The sequence below is a fragment of the Barbus barbus genome (assembly GCF_936440315.1).
Source record: "Barbus barbus genome assembly, chromosome: 20".
In the NCBI taxonomy this organism is placed as follows: Eukaryota; Metazoa; Chordata; class Actinopteri; order Cypriniformes; family Cyprinidae; genus Barbus; species Barbus barbus.
In genome coordinates, this window is record NC_136748.1 from 15,936,835 (window position 1) to 15,952,438 (window position 15,604).

Genomic DNA, 15,604 nt, shown 5'->3' on the forward strand with positions numbered 1-15,604 from the left:
GTGACCTTAATTTTGTGGTCGTCTTTGCAATGATACTAGCATATTATGAATAAATAGGCCTACATCTCGCATTGTTTTTATTGATATATATTTATATCGTTGTTCTAGCAACACACAACAAAATTATATCTCGATAAAAGAAATAGCCTATAGTAGACTACAACACTGCAATAAAAATAAAAATGCATTTGCGAGTTTTGTTTTGACGCGTTGTCAAAATTTCATTCAACTCAAGATTTTAGTTCAAGACAGGATTGAAGAGGAAGTTAGGTTCAAAAGTAGACTATGGTTTAAATCTGTTTACCTATTTATTTGGCTTTACAACGAGAAGAATCCTAAATCATTCTCTAGCTGGCTCTATAAGATACATTTTTGCATGGGTTGTGTCATTTCGACACTGTTAAGTTTTTAAATTATTTAGTAGCCCGGAAAAAAAAAGTATTTTGTTATATTGGAAAAAATAGCGAGTTTACCCAAGAAGCGCAAAAGAGAAGATGTGCTGTAATTTTCCCTCGCCGCTAGAGGACGCTCTAATAAAGATAAACTCGGTCTGACTTCATGCAGGATTACCTCCCTGTTTCAGTTCTCATTTCAACACATGCGAATGTTTGTTAAGGTAAGTGACAAATGTGTTTATTTAAGCTCAATGTCAATGTTCATGAACATTTCAGTCATTTGAGCAAGAGCCCACATCACTGTGCAAAACTTTATTAACCTACTAGGCTACTGCTAGCTATAAAAGATGGAGATGGTGTCATAGTCAAAATAAATATATTAATGGACATTATTTATTGGAAATAACATTTCAGAAAATATCAAACACTGTCTTCATTCTTATAGAACCATAAACATATTATTTTAGCCTATAGCCTACTGCTGCAGGCATAGCCATGTTAGTTCAATGCAAACAAATATTAAAATATAAATATTAAAAATAAAACCTCCTCTCGTTTAGGCTACTTTAAAATTCGTTAGCACAGGCTTTATAAAAAACAACAATAAAACTGACCGATTAATAACCTATTTATTACAATTTATCAGGCTACATAATACAATAATGTGTCATATTTATGTAATTAACCGGATGATAATATTCCTCAGGCTGGTACATGTTGTTAACGGCCCGTCGCAAACCAAAATGAACTTTGCAGTGGCTGCGAAAGCTCGTGTTTGATATGGGCTATAAAACAATATAGCTAGTGAATACGGGCAAAATGCACACTTAGGCTACTTTAAGGAAAATGTGTGGACAACTGTAATCAAATGAGGATCGTTTGAAAACCACATATCTATTTCTAATCAGTTTGATATTTTGCGCCTTTATGGGCCACTTTAGTCGCAGTCAGACAGTGATGAAGAGACATTAGCATCTTGTTTGCTGAAGGTGGGCTACAAACATGTGTCATTTATAAAAACAAGCTAACATGATCGAGTCACAATCTCATCCGCTCAAATTGTTATTTTCTCTTTGGCTCGGAAGGGTCAATAGCTTTATCAAAGTACATTAAAAGCAACATGTGGGATGTGCGTTGATAGAAATGGTCTGAAATATATGCAATCACTGATGCCATATTTATAATGATTATAGCCGACTGTGCAACTTGTGCCAGAGTTTTACGTTTTTGTTTAATATCAAGTTTAATATATGTTGCAGTAAAAATGTGTGCAGAACAACAAATATTATTCTTTGCAACAAACACTTAATGTCGACCCTATGTTCTCCATAAAATATCTGATTAAATTTTACATTTTGAAATGAAATAATATCGCATAGGCTATTGGTGTGGGTTAATGCATTTGGTCACTTCTAGAGAAAATAAAGGGTTATTTAATAATACAAAACAAAAACAACATAAATAATAACAACAGTTTGAAAAAATAGATAATTTTTTTTTTATTATTATTATTATTATTATTTATGTTACTGGGATAGGATGAATTTGGTCAAATATGTTTATTTGATTGATTTGAATGTTTATATGAAACTATATGTTTATAGGCAGGCCTGAGTTTATTATTAAAATTCCAGCTTGTGGGAATCCAGTACTCTTGTTTGTTTGTTTGCGTGTGTCTGTGTGTACGATTTGTTTGCACATGTGAATGCGTGTGTGCCTTGCGTGTGTCTGTTGTTCAGTCAACCCCCCTGCAACGTCCCCAGCACAAATACACACATATCACCCCTTCCACTAGAGAAACTACAACCGTAAATATAAAGCAACTATTGATGCCGTTATTCGTTATTCTTGCGTCCTTATATATATATATATATATATATATATATATATATATATATATATATATATATATAATTATTAGCCTATTATAAAACTATCTTGCATTGTTGATCTATTTCTTAAAAGATAAAATAAAAAAATTAAAAAACTAGGTGCCTTAACTAGTGCTATTCTGCTATATAAAGTCCTTATTTTGGGTTGGGAGCTCTTTGTTTTTTCTAAATTCTTATAACAGATACTCTCCATCCTCTACAAATATTATATTTCCTCCACTTATGCGATAAGTTTGTATGCGGACATTTCTGATCATATTAATAGACCTTCTATAATATTTAGCCTATGTTATTGGTTAGTATTGTCTGCCTTGCAAACAGCAAAAGCAATTTAAAAAACTGCAAGCGTCTGGTTTAACACGTTAAATTAATAATTATACCCAGATATAAATGATCTATTTGCTGGATTATTAGCCTATTATTATTATTATAGTTATTAATAGTAAAAAACGTGTAGGCTATCGTGTTATATCGTTGTTCTTATCAACTGCCTCTCTTGTAATTGTTATGATATTGTTCATGGTGGTGCTTATAGCATGATTATTAACACGCTAGAAATAAAGATGCTTATTACGATGTGGATGAACGTTATACTATCGTTAAGTTCAGAATCGTTTAGTTGCATAAACGTGCGACTAAGTAGCGTATATTGCTACATGTAGCTACGGACTTGGCACTTTTAAGAAAAACTGTTAAAATGTGATATATGCGCGAGAACGAACGTCGTATAAATATAGCCGATCGCCAGAAAAGATCTGCATTTAGCTGTTCAGTATTATCAATTAATGTTATACCTATGTGCTGTAGCTTCATGTGTATTAAAAGCCATACATTTCCGATACAGGAAGTAGTACCTGTTTTTTGTGGCTACCTTTGAGTCCCTTTTGTTTTTCCCCCTGCGGTATGAAAACAAATTGAGGACGCATGGATATGTTGAAACAGCACTCTACAATTCTTAAAAAAAAATTGATTGAGGTTATGTGGTCTGTTTTCTTGGTAGGAGTTTGCTGGGGGAAATGAAAGCCATTGTTGACTGTGCATGAGCATTGGTGGATCTTGTGTATCCTTACGCACTGGAACAGGCGCTAAGAACTGCTCAATGATTGGCTGCGCGGTTAATACTTATGCTGCTGTGGTTGGCTGCAGTCTCTAAAAAGGTTCAAGCTATTTTTTTTACAGCTTAGTGTCTGTGGCTCCGTAATTAATTGTAGCTAGCTGTCTCATATCGACGTGTTTTTAAGGAACATGAAATAGTTGTGTTTTTTAATTAGAGGAGTTGCCAGAGCAAGAGATTTGAAGTCCAACTGCTGCTGCTGCTGGTTGTTGCTACTCTATCTTACTTGTGATGTTGGATATGGGAGAAAGGAAAGAAGTCAAAATGATTCCTAAATCATCGTTCAGTATAAACAGTCTGATTCCCGAAGCCGTGCAAAGCGACAACCACCACCACCACCAACACCAACACCAACACCACAGAGCGGTGCATGAGGAAGAGGAGAAGACTCCTTTACCTGTCCAAGCACAGGAGCAAAAGTCGGAGAACACTTGCGCTAAAAGTGACAATTCATCCCACGACTCCTCGTGCACCGACGACAAGGACAAGCAGGAAGAGAAACGGGACCCGAAGGAGGGCGAAGGAGGCAAAGAAGGCGACAAGAAAAACGGCAAGTACGAGAAACCACCTTTTAGCTACAACGCTTTGATTATGATGGCTATTCGGCAGAGTCCGGAGAAGCGGTTAACCCTTAACGGCATTTACGAGTTCATTATGAAAAATTTCCCGTATTACCGGGAGAACAAGCAGGGATGGCAGAATTCCATCAGACACAACCTGAGTTTGAACAAATGTTTTGTCAAAGTGCCCCGGCACTACGATGACCCCGGGAAGGGAAACTACTGGATGCTTGACCCCTCCAGCGACGACGTGTTCATTGGCGGCACGACAGGCAAACTTCGGCGGAGATCGACCACTTCTAGGGCGAAGCTGGCGTTTAAAAGGGGCGCGAGGCTTACTTCCACCGGACTGACATTTATGGATAGAGCTGGCTCTTTATATTGGCCCATGTCGCCGTTCCTCTCGCTCCACCATCCGAGGGCGAGCAGCGCGTTGAGTTACAACGGCACTTCGTCGGCTTACCCTAGTCACCCAATGTCCTATAGCACAATGTTGACTCAAAACAGTTTGGGGAACAGTCACTCTTTCCCTGCCTCCAATGGCTTGACTGTTGACAGACTCGTGAATGGAGACATTCCGTACGCCACACACCACCTCACAGCAGCCGCTTTGGCCGCCTCAGTGCCATGTGGGCTCTCCGTGCCCTGCTCCGGTACGTACTCTTTGAATCCGTGTTCAGTGAACCTACTGGCGGGCCAGACCAGTTATTTCTTCCCCCACGTCCCTCACCCATCCATGACCTCCCAGAGCAGCACGTCCATGAGCTCCCGGGCCGCCTCTTCCTCCTCCCCGCAAACGGCCTCCTCTCTCTCGTGTGACTCCTTAAGGCCTTCCCTACCTAGTTTTTCCTCTGGACTTTCCAGCGGACTTTCTGACTACTTCACACATCAGAATCAAGGGTCAACATCAAATCCACTTATACACTAACTAGCATCCACAGGATCAGACTGTAAGTGAACATTTTACACCAATTTACACTGTAATATATAAATGAAAAAATTAAGGAGAATGAACGGACAATGCAAGCCGAATTCCAGGTATTTTGTATTATTATTATTATTATTCTGCATTTATTTCTGACTGTATACAAACGTCAAGTGTCGCGGAACTGTGTATTATTCCACTGTCAGCAACGTGCAATGTGACCAGAGTTAAAAAAAAAAAAAAAAAAAAAAGGATTAAGCATAGGTCTTTTTTTGTTTGTTTTTTTGTTTTTTGTTTTTTTTTTGTGGAAAGGCAGTATAATCACTTTAGAATGTTTATTTAAATAATGGTTGCAGTTTTATCTAATTTTAAATGTTAAAATATCTAATAGCCTACGTTACAGAACAACCTCCAGTCATCATGTTTGCAGTATTATCACGTCATGAGCGCACTGGTAGGGTGAGAATTTTAAAAAATTAACACAAAGTTTTATTTTCATTTTTAAATAAATATGTTCTATAAGTGCACAATGCCCGTTCAAATCCGTGGCTCCTTGTTGTTTTGTTCTAGACTGAATAATGCATCTATAGTGCATTTTATACATATTAACAATACAGTTTCTTTGTAGACCAAAGAATGGGTATCAATCAACAAAATATAGTTTTTTTTCCAGTATTCATAACTTTACAGACAGTTCTGAAGGAGACAGACGTAATGAATGCTTTTAGCTTGTGTTTGCATATTTACTGTATGTGGTCACCACCATGCAGGACACATTCTTTTTGTAATTAGTGAAATGTCAATTCCTGTTGTAATTATAGGTTAACTTTGCGAACGTGTAACCCGTGTTGAGTAAATGCCTCATAAAATATTGAGTGATTGTTTATGTCGTCTTTAAATTCCATGGTTGTGATTTTGTGGTCTTATGCCCGTGTTTGTCGCTTAAACTGTTAACCGAACGAAATAAAAAAAAAGTAGGTTAAGTACATTTATTACGAACATTTGTCTTTTTTTGAAGAGCCAGCATTTATAGTAGCTGTCTGACAAGATACTGATTAGCATAGTGTGTTTAATAAAACATTTAAGCGACAGTTTGCGGGTATAGCTACCTGAAGGCCCCGGCCTGCAATGTGTTACAAACATAAACTTGCTAATTTATTTTAGGAAAGGGGGACGAAAAAAATGACCCACAAAATATTTTGGGATGTTTCACTCTTTTAGCGATAAGATAAAAAAAAAGAAAAGAAAAAAAGAGCAAACAATGGCAGTCGATATAGACTATAGAATAGGCTATTATTAGGCTAGACTATTATCTTAGGCCTAACAAACCTACCTGAATAGTGTGTCTGAAAATCAAATTCTTACTATTCCTTGGGTTACTTTATCCTATTTTGTTCTGAAATATTTTGCTGTAGCTTATTACACATTTATTACAAGCGTCTTCATGGTTGTAGAGGCCATACAAAGCAATGCATAACGCCTGATAATCACTGTCAGCTCTTGTTTTTCAGCCAACAATACAGTCATTAGTTGCAATAGTACAGAGCAACAACTTAGCTTTCAACACTTGAAGTCCAGTAATTTGTTCATGTTATTAAAAGAGACATTGTGCTAAATGTGCCCAACCGTAATGCAATAACCTCTGTGCTTTATACAATAGACTGGTGGAACTCAATATCTCCTCGCAAGATGTTATCGCTCAAATGTTAAACGGGGTGACCACTCAAAAACAAAAGCAAAAAAGGAGAGGTCAAATTTCGAAGCATAATATATATATATATATTTTTTTTTTTTTCTTAGTAGAAATGCCAAAAAAAAAAAAAAAAAAAAAAAAATTATATGTGAGGATAATTTAGCTCGGTGTACTTGCTGAGATGCAAAGTCCTTTTATTTTTTAATGTTTCATTTTAAGTGTATCTTCCGACCTCTCTCTTATTTATACCTGAATATTGGTGCATATATATTTATACAGATGCAAAATAATTATGAAGATTTACATGTAATATTTATCCGAAATATTTCAGCTGAAATTCCATTTTAATATTTTCAATTTTAATTATTTTAGTATGTTCACACTTTTATTCAGCATTTGTCTGACGACATATACCTTGTAATAATTACAAAGAGAGTAGGCTAAAGCAGAGTTTGCAAGTGGTAGATGTTAAATGAACGAACAAAGCATTTTTAGTGCGAATCAATGACAGCAAAATTATGATCTTTGGGCGGTAATTGTTTAATTAATTGGTTTGCATCTGCTTCCGGTCAACAGCGTGAGTTTTCAACCCACAAATATTAACAACCACTCTACCTGAAGCAGAAACGAGGCCTAGAATCGCACCAATAATTGAAATCTGCAAGGGAATGAATTATTTTTTAAGACGAATTGCTTGTATTGAATACAGACGTTTATGCAGACTTAATGAAGCGATGCACTTGAAATAATAGTTATTTTTCCTTTGTGTCTTTTGACAAGATCTTGTAAGCAGGGTTTAGTCACAGGCTACACAAAAGGCGTGGTTTCTGCTTATTACCCCGAGGCACAGAGAGACTGTGGGGGGAACTGGGGACAGCACGCAAGCACATCAGCATCCTACCGCAGTATCCTGCTAAAAATAAACAAAATAGCAAATATATTTTCCCCAATGCACGTGGTTTCGCATATAAATTAGGCTATACAATAAATATGTCACTGACTGAATATAAAGCATTTTTATATGTTCATAAAATGACACTGAAATAATTATTTGAACGCTTACCTGTACGGTCAACTATTCCAATAAATTCTCAAAACTGTTATGAATATTGCGACAGTTTGTGCTTAAATATTCCGTTCTGCTATTTGCGCATTAAATGAATAGGCTATTTTTAAAAAATCCTTCCTTGGCGCCTTTGTTAGTCTAATTTTGCTGCTTGGTATTAGTTGTCATATAAAATGTCACTAATAGGCTATATAACCCTATGAAGAGGCCAGATTAGAACATGTGATATAACTCAGAGTTTTAATGCTTATTCCCTTTCGCCAATTCACAGATAACGGTGTGGTAAAACGAAGCTGATCCAACTCTGAACCATTAACATACTTGTAAAATGCAAAGGACGTTTCCTCTCTTCAAGTAATCTGAGCCAGACGAGCCACAGGCAGAGTGAGGGCGCTAGAATAACGCAGAACTGTAGTGACATTAACTTCATATCTTTGCAAAATACATGGCCTCTCGTAAACTTAGCTTTCACTGTGGCAAGACGAACTGTAATATAATTTACAAGCTGTGAAAAAAACCCCCACAAGAGATAATACAGAAATTTGCTCCAACTAAACAGCCTTGTAATATTTTAACAATTATATGCACAAAACACAAATAAGCTGTGGAATGTTATTATTATTATTAAATCGATAAATCAGTAACATTAAAATCAATCAATGTTAACAAAATACTAATTATAATAATATCATAATGTGCATAAATAAATGAATAAAAATCACACTATTGTCAGAACAGTGAGTACACATGTAGGTTATCGTGTCATACAGCTCCGTGATTTATTTATTTATTTTATTTTTTCACACAAAAAACGCCTTTCCTTTAGCAATATAAAACTATATATTTGCTATTAGAACAAATAGGCTAATCTTCTTTGTCTTTGGGTCAACATGCTATTTTGGAAGATGGTTTGTGGTATATCCCGGTCTATACTGTAGTAAAATATTTGCTTAGTGAAAGAAAACATTCGACAGATCGTGAATAATCGTTTTAATGAGTGTGTAAAGCTCCCGACTTAGTGAAGTGAGCTGTCGAGTTAAACAAACAACTTGCATCATGATGAAATTATATTGTTTAAACGCAAATGTAATTCTTCTAATTCATGGTCTCTCTGGAATGTTATACAGCCTACAGAATTCTAGTTATTCCAGATACTTTAAAAATGATCCTACTATTTTAAAAACGTGTAGCTTTTATGACAAGCAGATAATAAAGAAGCTTTTCAAGCTTTTCAATGAGACAATATCGCAAATTAAAATATTTTTATGCTTATTTTTATTTTATACAAAATTCTCTATCGAATTATTAATAGTTACAATACAACATTCAAGCGAATTATCCAGTTTTATCTGTTATAATATTAGCAGACTGGGGCTTTTTGTGTCTTGAGGCGAAAAAATTGCTTCACTCTTGCAAATACGCTAAGTAGGCAAAGGTGTGACTAGTATTACTATGAGAAGGGTTACAACCAGAAGAGCAGAAGGCCTAGCACTCATTTAAATCCTTGTATGTTTTTGATCTCATGTACTCTTGCTTTACTACGGTTTTTAACCATGGAGGGGCAAATCTCCACTGAGAGACTATTTGTGTTCCGGGTCGTTTGGACGTTAACCCCAATCAAATAAGCAGCCAAAAATAAGTAATGTGCATCATATTTAGTCTAAGTAAAAATAAAAAAAGTCAAGTTGTGAAACGTTTCATTGTAATGATTTAATGTTCTAAAGTTGCGCTTTGTGTCCCTTGGCCACCCCAGTTCTCCGTTATTTCCTCTATTTCTCCCTACTCCTGTCTCTCTCTGTCTATCTCTTATCTTAGATTACGCGTGCTAGTGAACATGAAAGCATTTTTCAATAAAAGATTATAAATGAATAATTTTGCCAATATTTTCTCGCGCAATAGTCGATTGCTGTCTCAGCTGATCAGAAATATTGTGAATTCTCAATGTCAGTTGTCTACTGTAAATAAATAAAAGCTTTAAATTGGAGTATGCGCGCTCATTTCACCGCATTGTCTGTAACTATAGCGGTGTAGACAGCTTTTGGTGTCTAATAATTTCTTGTCTGTTAAGATGCAATATTTATGTATGTATTTATTTATTTATTTTAATAAAAAAAAAAATTCTCACAGATTTTCTGGTATTGCAAAAGTGTTTAAACGCCAAAGGGCATAGTTACTGTTAAATGTTTCGTATATCATGCAGTTTTGACTTTGCTGCTGTTTTGCGTCTGTCTGTCTGTCTGTCTGTCTGTCTGTCTCTCTCTCTCTCTCTCTCTCTCTCTCTCTCTCTTTATCGAACGAATTATTTTACGCATAATTCTGATAGTCTGAGCTTTAATATCGTTTGTTCTTTCTTATAACAGACCTCAAAGCCATTTTTGGAGAGTTGTGTGACACATAAAAGACATGCGCTAAACCAATATGTTTAGTCTGGTGTATTTAGTCACAAGAAGGAAACACCACCTGGGATGCATGATGTAATAACATTCATTCAGGCTAATGAACAACAAATATATATATTAAATAAATTATTATTATTACTACTTTAAATATTAGACTAATGTTATTTTGCCACTATGGTTTTGTCAGTTTTATTATTTATTAAGTAGCCTAAACAAAGTTTTCGTCAGGTTTAAACGTTACCCAACAGGTGCCAAAATTCTTCTTGTTACCTGACATCACTCCTTCAGCTGTAAAGCACTATCTATCAAAAGCAGCCTCGAGACAATGCGTGGAATCACAGCCTTCGTGCTATCAAATTGCAAACTCCCAGTGCGGGTTGGGTGTCCGAAACGGAACCAATAACAGGCTTACAAAAAGGACTGCTGATTGTAGTGAATTCCCTCTCGCGCCTCTGAAACGACTGATGGATTAATGCAACAAGCTCTTATTTGTGATGTCACATCGTCGTGAGCTTCTTATTAAATTAGACATTATTCTCAAAGGTCTAGGCTGTTTTTTTCTGTGAACATATAGGCTACTATAGACCATGTGTGTCACAGCGTTATGTTGTTGGGTAAACGCAGATTATTTTAATGCCACTAACCTTCATAGTCAAAAATTATTTGTAGGCAAAATTATATATTTCTTTAATTTTATTATAATTTAGAGATTTCACGAGCGATCCTGATTGTGTAAACGCATAGACCCATGGGGTTTAATGAAGCCATTGTAACAAATTGGTCTGTTTAATCATATAGTGCCAGTTTCTGTTTAATAATTCGAAAACCTAATGAAGTTTGTAGAAAACACAAAGTAATAACAAACACGAATATAGTGAAAATAGAAATAGCTAATGGCTATACATTGCTGGACAATAATAAGACAAAAAACAATAAATAAATAACACATAACAAAGCAACAACAATAATAATAATTATAATTATAATGATAATAGCCTAACAATATTAATGCAATGGGCCTTGCATCGAGGGCCTTGAGGATCTTCTAACCATCTTCAAAATAAACTGAAACTGGGTCTGACAAAAGCAATGAAAATGTTAGAAAGAAAGAAAGAAAGAAAGAAAGAAGACTCGTTCGCTGTCAAGTTTGGCCATTCGAGCACAGATGCATCTATTGATTCTTTCGACTTTCGCCCTTGCTGGTGGACAACACGCTACGCTGTCTTCAGAGACTAATTCTGAACGCAAAATCTATAATATGTATCACAAAAATGTTTTTTTTTTTTTTTAAATCAACATTTGTTTGTTGGTTATTCAGTGGAGGCGGAGGAGGCCCAGAGGAGGATGGGCCTGGCCTTTAAGACGGTCCCATCATAAACACGCGTAGGTTATGAAGCCACAAAGCCGTGTCTTGCCTCACTGTTTACAGACAACGTTGACTTTTTCAGTCGATCTATTCCTATACGTTGTTCTCGAATTATTTGGACGAACTAATTCGACCGGTTCCTTCAGGAGAGAATGAAGATATTTCCCTATTCCGTCTTTTGGGGTGAGGCAGGTTGTCTGTCAGTGAGGTATAGGCGACAGTCTGTCTACAAGCCGTAAGCTGATCTGCAGACTGCTAAAGGAAAACGGGCAAGATTCCTGGCCTGCAAGCCGAGATATTGATCTACCTCAGCCACCTAAACAAAGCCTCACCTGTTTCCCTTGTCCATACTTTATTTTATGCAGTCTAATGCTTGTTTTGTTTGACATTTCTTTTATTTCCACGGATCCGAACTTTGATACACTTTTGGGAGTACTACATAAACACTGTGTTGTACCTGAACATCCAGATCTCACCAGCAGCATTAGAGACCACCCTTCTCTGCCGGTGCAGAAAATTGCTCCCCGTTGTCTTTACAGTTCAGCCTGAAAATAAAAGTTTTCATTCACCGGCGCAGTGTCCAATAACATCCAACGTGAGATAAAACTAATTACTCCATTATGCCCCTAGAGTTAATGTTTCATAAATTGGATCCACTAAAAGCTCATTTATTATTTATCAGGCTTCGCTTTGGGCTGCTTGTTAAACATATCAAGATTACTTTCTGATCTTGTACAACTATTCGTCTGCAATGGTGTCGCACAGATTCATTCATATCTGCGCCCACCTCTTTTATCAGTATGCCTTGAACACGGCGCTGCTGACAGACAGCAGAGAGGAAAACGCTGCCTCGGCTAATTTAATTCCTTTGTTAATTTCGGATGCAAATGCATGCGGATTTGTTAGAGCCATAATATTTTACAACATGTGCACGAGCGAGAATTTTTCATCAGATTTCATTTGAACACATGCACAGCTTATACGCAAATATAAGTCGGAACGAACAGGTGGCAGACCCTTGTGGCACGCGACGCATGCTTTGACATCTTACGTGATGGTGAAGAAATATTTACATTTGCTTCACACGAGTTACAGAGTGAAATATTGCACATTAAGATATATATTTCCCTTTCTTGTTGTGATCAATGTAAAATCATAAAGAGCTTACATCCTATTCGTGAAATTAGCCTACACAAGTTACAGAGATGGTCACCTCATAAAATAAATGCTCTCTTTGTTGATTATTTTTCATTTCTTTATCTATTCAATGTTAAAAACATTACATTTGACCATTAAACAAACATGTTTTTTCACTTGCTGTAAACGGTGGCATATGAGATCCTGATTGAATGATATGCAAAAATGTGGTGGCTGTAACACTGCTCTTGATGATCATCCTTACACCTGTGAAATACTATGAATGGACAATACTCTAAATGGTGGCTGTGGCATCGTTCCAAAGATAGCAGATAGATGTGGGTCACCTGTGCCCATCGAGTATCTCATCAGTGCATCGCTTTCTGAGGAGGGGACATTTTTTATACTGATAGAAAAAGAAGACTTTGGCTGCTCAACAAACAAGGCAAACTTCTCTATTGCCAGCCTGCAAGAGATTGTATACAGAAAGATGTGTTAAAATGTCCGATTGTTTGAGGATGTTACAGAGACAAGCCCAAAGGATTTGGGCACAAGGACTTGAGATGAGATTGCAAACCAATGGCGCTCTAATTTGTGAGGCACTGTTGACTGAGATCAAGGGGGAATTCCGCAGGACAGACTAGGAGGAAAGATGCAGAGATCTGAGGGAGCATGTGTGTCTATATAGGGTAGCTAGCTGAGCACACAGGGCTACCAGCTACAAACTAGGGGTCTGTGGGCTTGATTCCCCAGTGGGGCACCAAAGAGAATGAATGGGCAACAGAAGGGTCCTAGTGTATAGTACTGCCGTTGTGCACCTGAGCAAAGCACTTAACCCCAAGTTGAGTGCTGCATCATGTTACTCTGGTCCCCTTAACCCCTCCTCCATCCAGTGCACCGCCGCAAAAGAGAAACTTTTCTCTAAGAGTTTTCCCAGGTTAAATAAAGGTATAAGGGGGAAAATGGGAGTATTGATATTGTGAGAAAATCTGGCTGTTTGCTTTGAGGTGCAAGAGATATTCTTTTGAAGAAACAATAATACCAGTATTAAGTGCTGTGAGTAAATAAGAATTTGTGCTTTTTTTCAAAGTTGTACTTCTATTTAAGTTTAACTTTACTCAGTGTACAATTAAACTGAATTGCGAAATATTCAGTTTGAAGAATTTTATAAATTAGGTTGTCCAAACGGGAGCACACGAGTTTGAGATTTAGAGGCTGGGAGGAAATAAGGGTGTTTAAGGTGCCTCCTATTGACCTCAACTCTGTCCCTCTGATGCTCTGTGCACAAGCCCATGACTCGTTGAATAGTTTTCACTATTCATCCTCGTCAGAGTGACTGCACTTCAAGGAGAACCAGAGGAAGGGAGGGAGACAAAAAAGAAGGAAGACAGAGAGATTAAGTCACATGTATTATTTGGACGTGACTATTATGAAGATGTCGAGAGTGGCATATGGTCATCGACACTGGACACAAATGTGGAATTCAGTATTAGAAAGTAGTACTGAATAAATATGAAATTTCTACAGCCATTATCTTTAAGCTATGAAAACTTGCACAAGCTCATTCAGTGATATTCATAAATATTATATAGGACTGCTGGTTATGGAGATATATTTAAAGTGTGCATTGTGTCAGAAATATTAGCATCAGGTTACATATTTTTGGTATCCTTGGCAGAAAATTATTGCACATCATCAGAAGTCATTATCATCATTAAAATTCTAAATTATGTTATCATAATTCAGCAGTGCAGAAAAACACTGCATTATTTGGCAATAAATATTATTACTAGCTTAAGGTTCACTGAGAGTTATTTTATAATACAGACCTTTGAAAATGTTATATGTTGCTTACCGACAGAAAACAAATTTTACATCAAAATAATAAAAAGAAAACAAGTGATTAAATGTCCTTTTATTAGTTTTATTAGTTAAAGAAGAATGGCAAAATAGAATTAAAGTCATAAACTTCTTTAATAACTTAAAAAGTATATAATTTCTTTGATTTATCCATCAATCCAGCGATTATATGACTCTGAATGTTTTTGTTACATCAACTTGTTGCATTATATCTGCTATTGAGAATATAATTGGATGTCCTATATAATGTCCAAATGAAATTTCTGATCAAAATATTTTGTGTATTTAATAAATGCCCAATTTAATTGGTCTATACTTTATGATCTTCATTTTAAAATGTACAGATGTTGAAGATGTTTTGCTGTGCTCACTCTGTTCCTACATTTGCTATTGTCAATATGCTCTCAGTATCATTTTAGTAGCGTATGTTTTTCTTTTCTTTTTTTATTATAAGGTAAATTTAGCTATATTACTGTTATCTTGCCTTATGATGAATGATCTGGCGTCTGTTAGTGTTACTGTGTCACCATTTCTTTTAGTGCCAAAGAGGCAGGGGGGAGGGGGGATAGAGGGATGTGCATAAATTGAAAAGAGAAATAACAGTCTTAAATTTGTCATTGTCTTCCTCCTAGATGTCTGGCAGTGTGTGCTGCAGTAGCCTGAATCCACCCTGTGATGCGTTACTCACCCATGCTGAGAATGTTTACAGTTGTAATCAAGGTCCATGTAACTTGTTTGTGAAATGTTTTGCCTTTATGTTTTAGAGGTGCTATACAATTTGCAAATAGTAGGGCATGAAGTCACAGTTTGATTAAATTGCTGTCAGTACAAAAAAGAAAGAAAAAGAAAACACAAGCATTGTACAAAACCTAGACTGTTATTTTGCATCCCTGTATAGAAGGTGTTTCAATTTTCTCCCTTTAGACAATCTTATTATTTAAATTAAAATAGAAAAAAAGAAACCTTGGCATTGTACAACAATTTGCTTTGCATATGAAGAACTGTATATTTGCTATTATTTTACAAGCAATGTTTTGTGACATTTTATTTGTTGTCAAGACAGTATTCCCCTGTTGCTAATGTTTTTGCTGTAAAGGAGGAAACATGCTGATCTACTGTGACCTAGTAAATTGTTACTTTGGGAGATAAAAACATATCTGTTGTCGTTGATTCCTTTGGGGAGAGAAGCCTTTGCAT

The 15,604-nt window shown here is 36.2% G+C and overlaps 1 protein-coding gene across 1 annotated transcript; it reads left to right on the plus strand.

The window, feature by feature from the left end:
- Positions 1–3,469: 3,469 nt before the first annotated feature.
- Positions 3,470–15,236, plus strand: foxg1a (forkhead box G1a). The gene is made up of 2 exons (XM_079442886.1): positions 3,470–4,911; positions 15,040–15,236. The coding sequence occupies exon 1, from the start codon at positions 3,633–3,635 to the stop codon at positions 4,887–4,889; it is 1,257 nt and encodes a 418-aa protein (XP_079299012.1). The 5' UTR covers positions 3,470–3,632; the 3' UTR covers positions 4,890–4,911; positions 15,040–15,236.
- Positions 15,237–15,604: the final 368 nt, after the last annotated feature.

What these genes read in the sequence shown, in the direction of transcription:
- foxg1a (XM_079442886.1), top strand. Translation starts at nt 3,633, where the DNA reads ATGTTGGATATGGGAGAAAGGAAAGAAGTCAAAATGATTCCTAAATCA.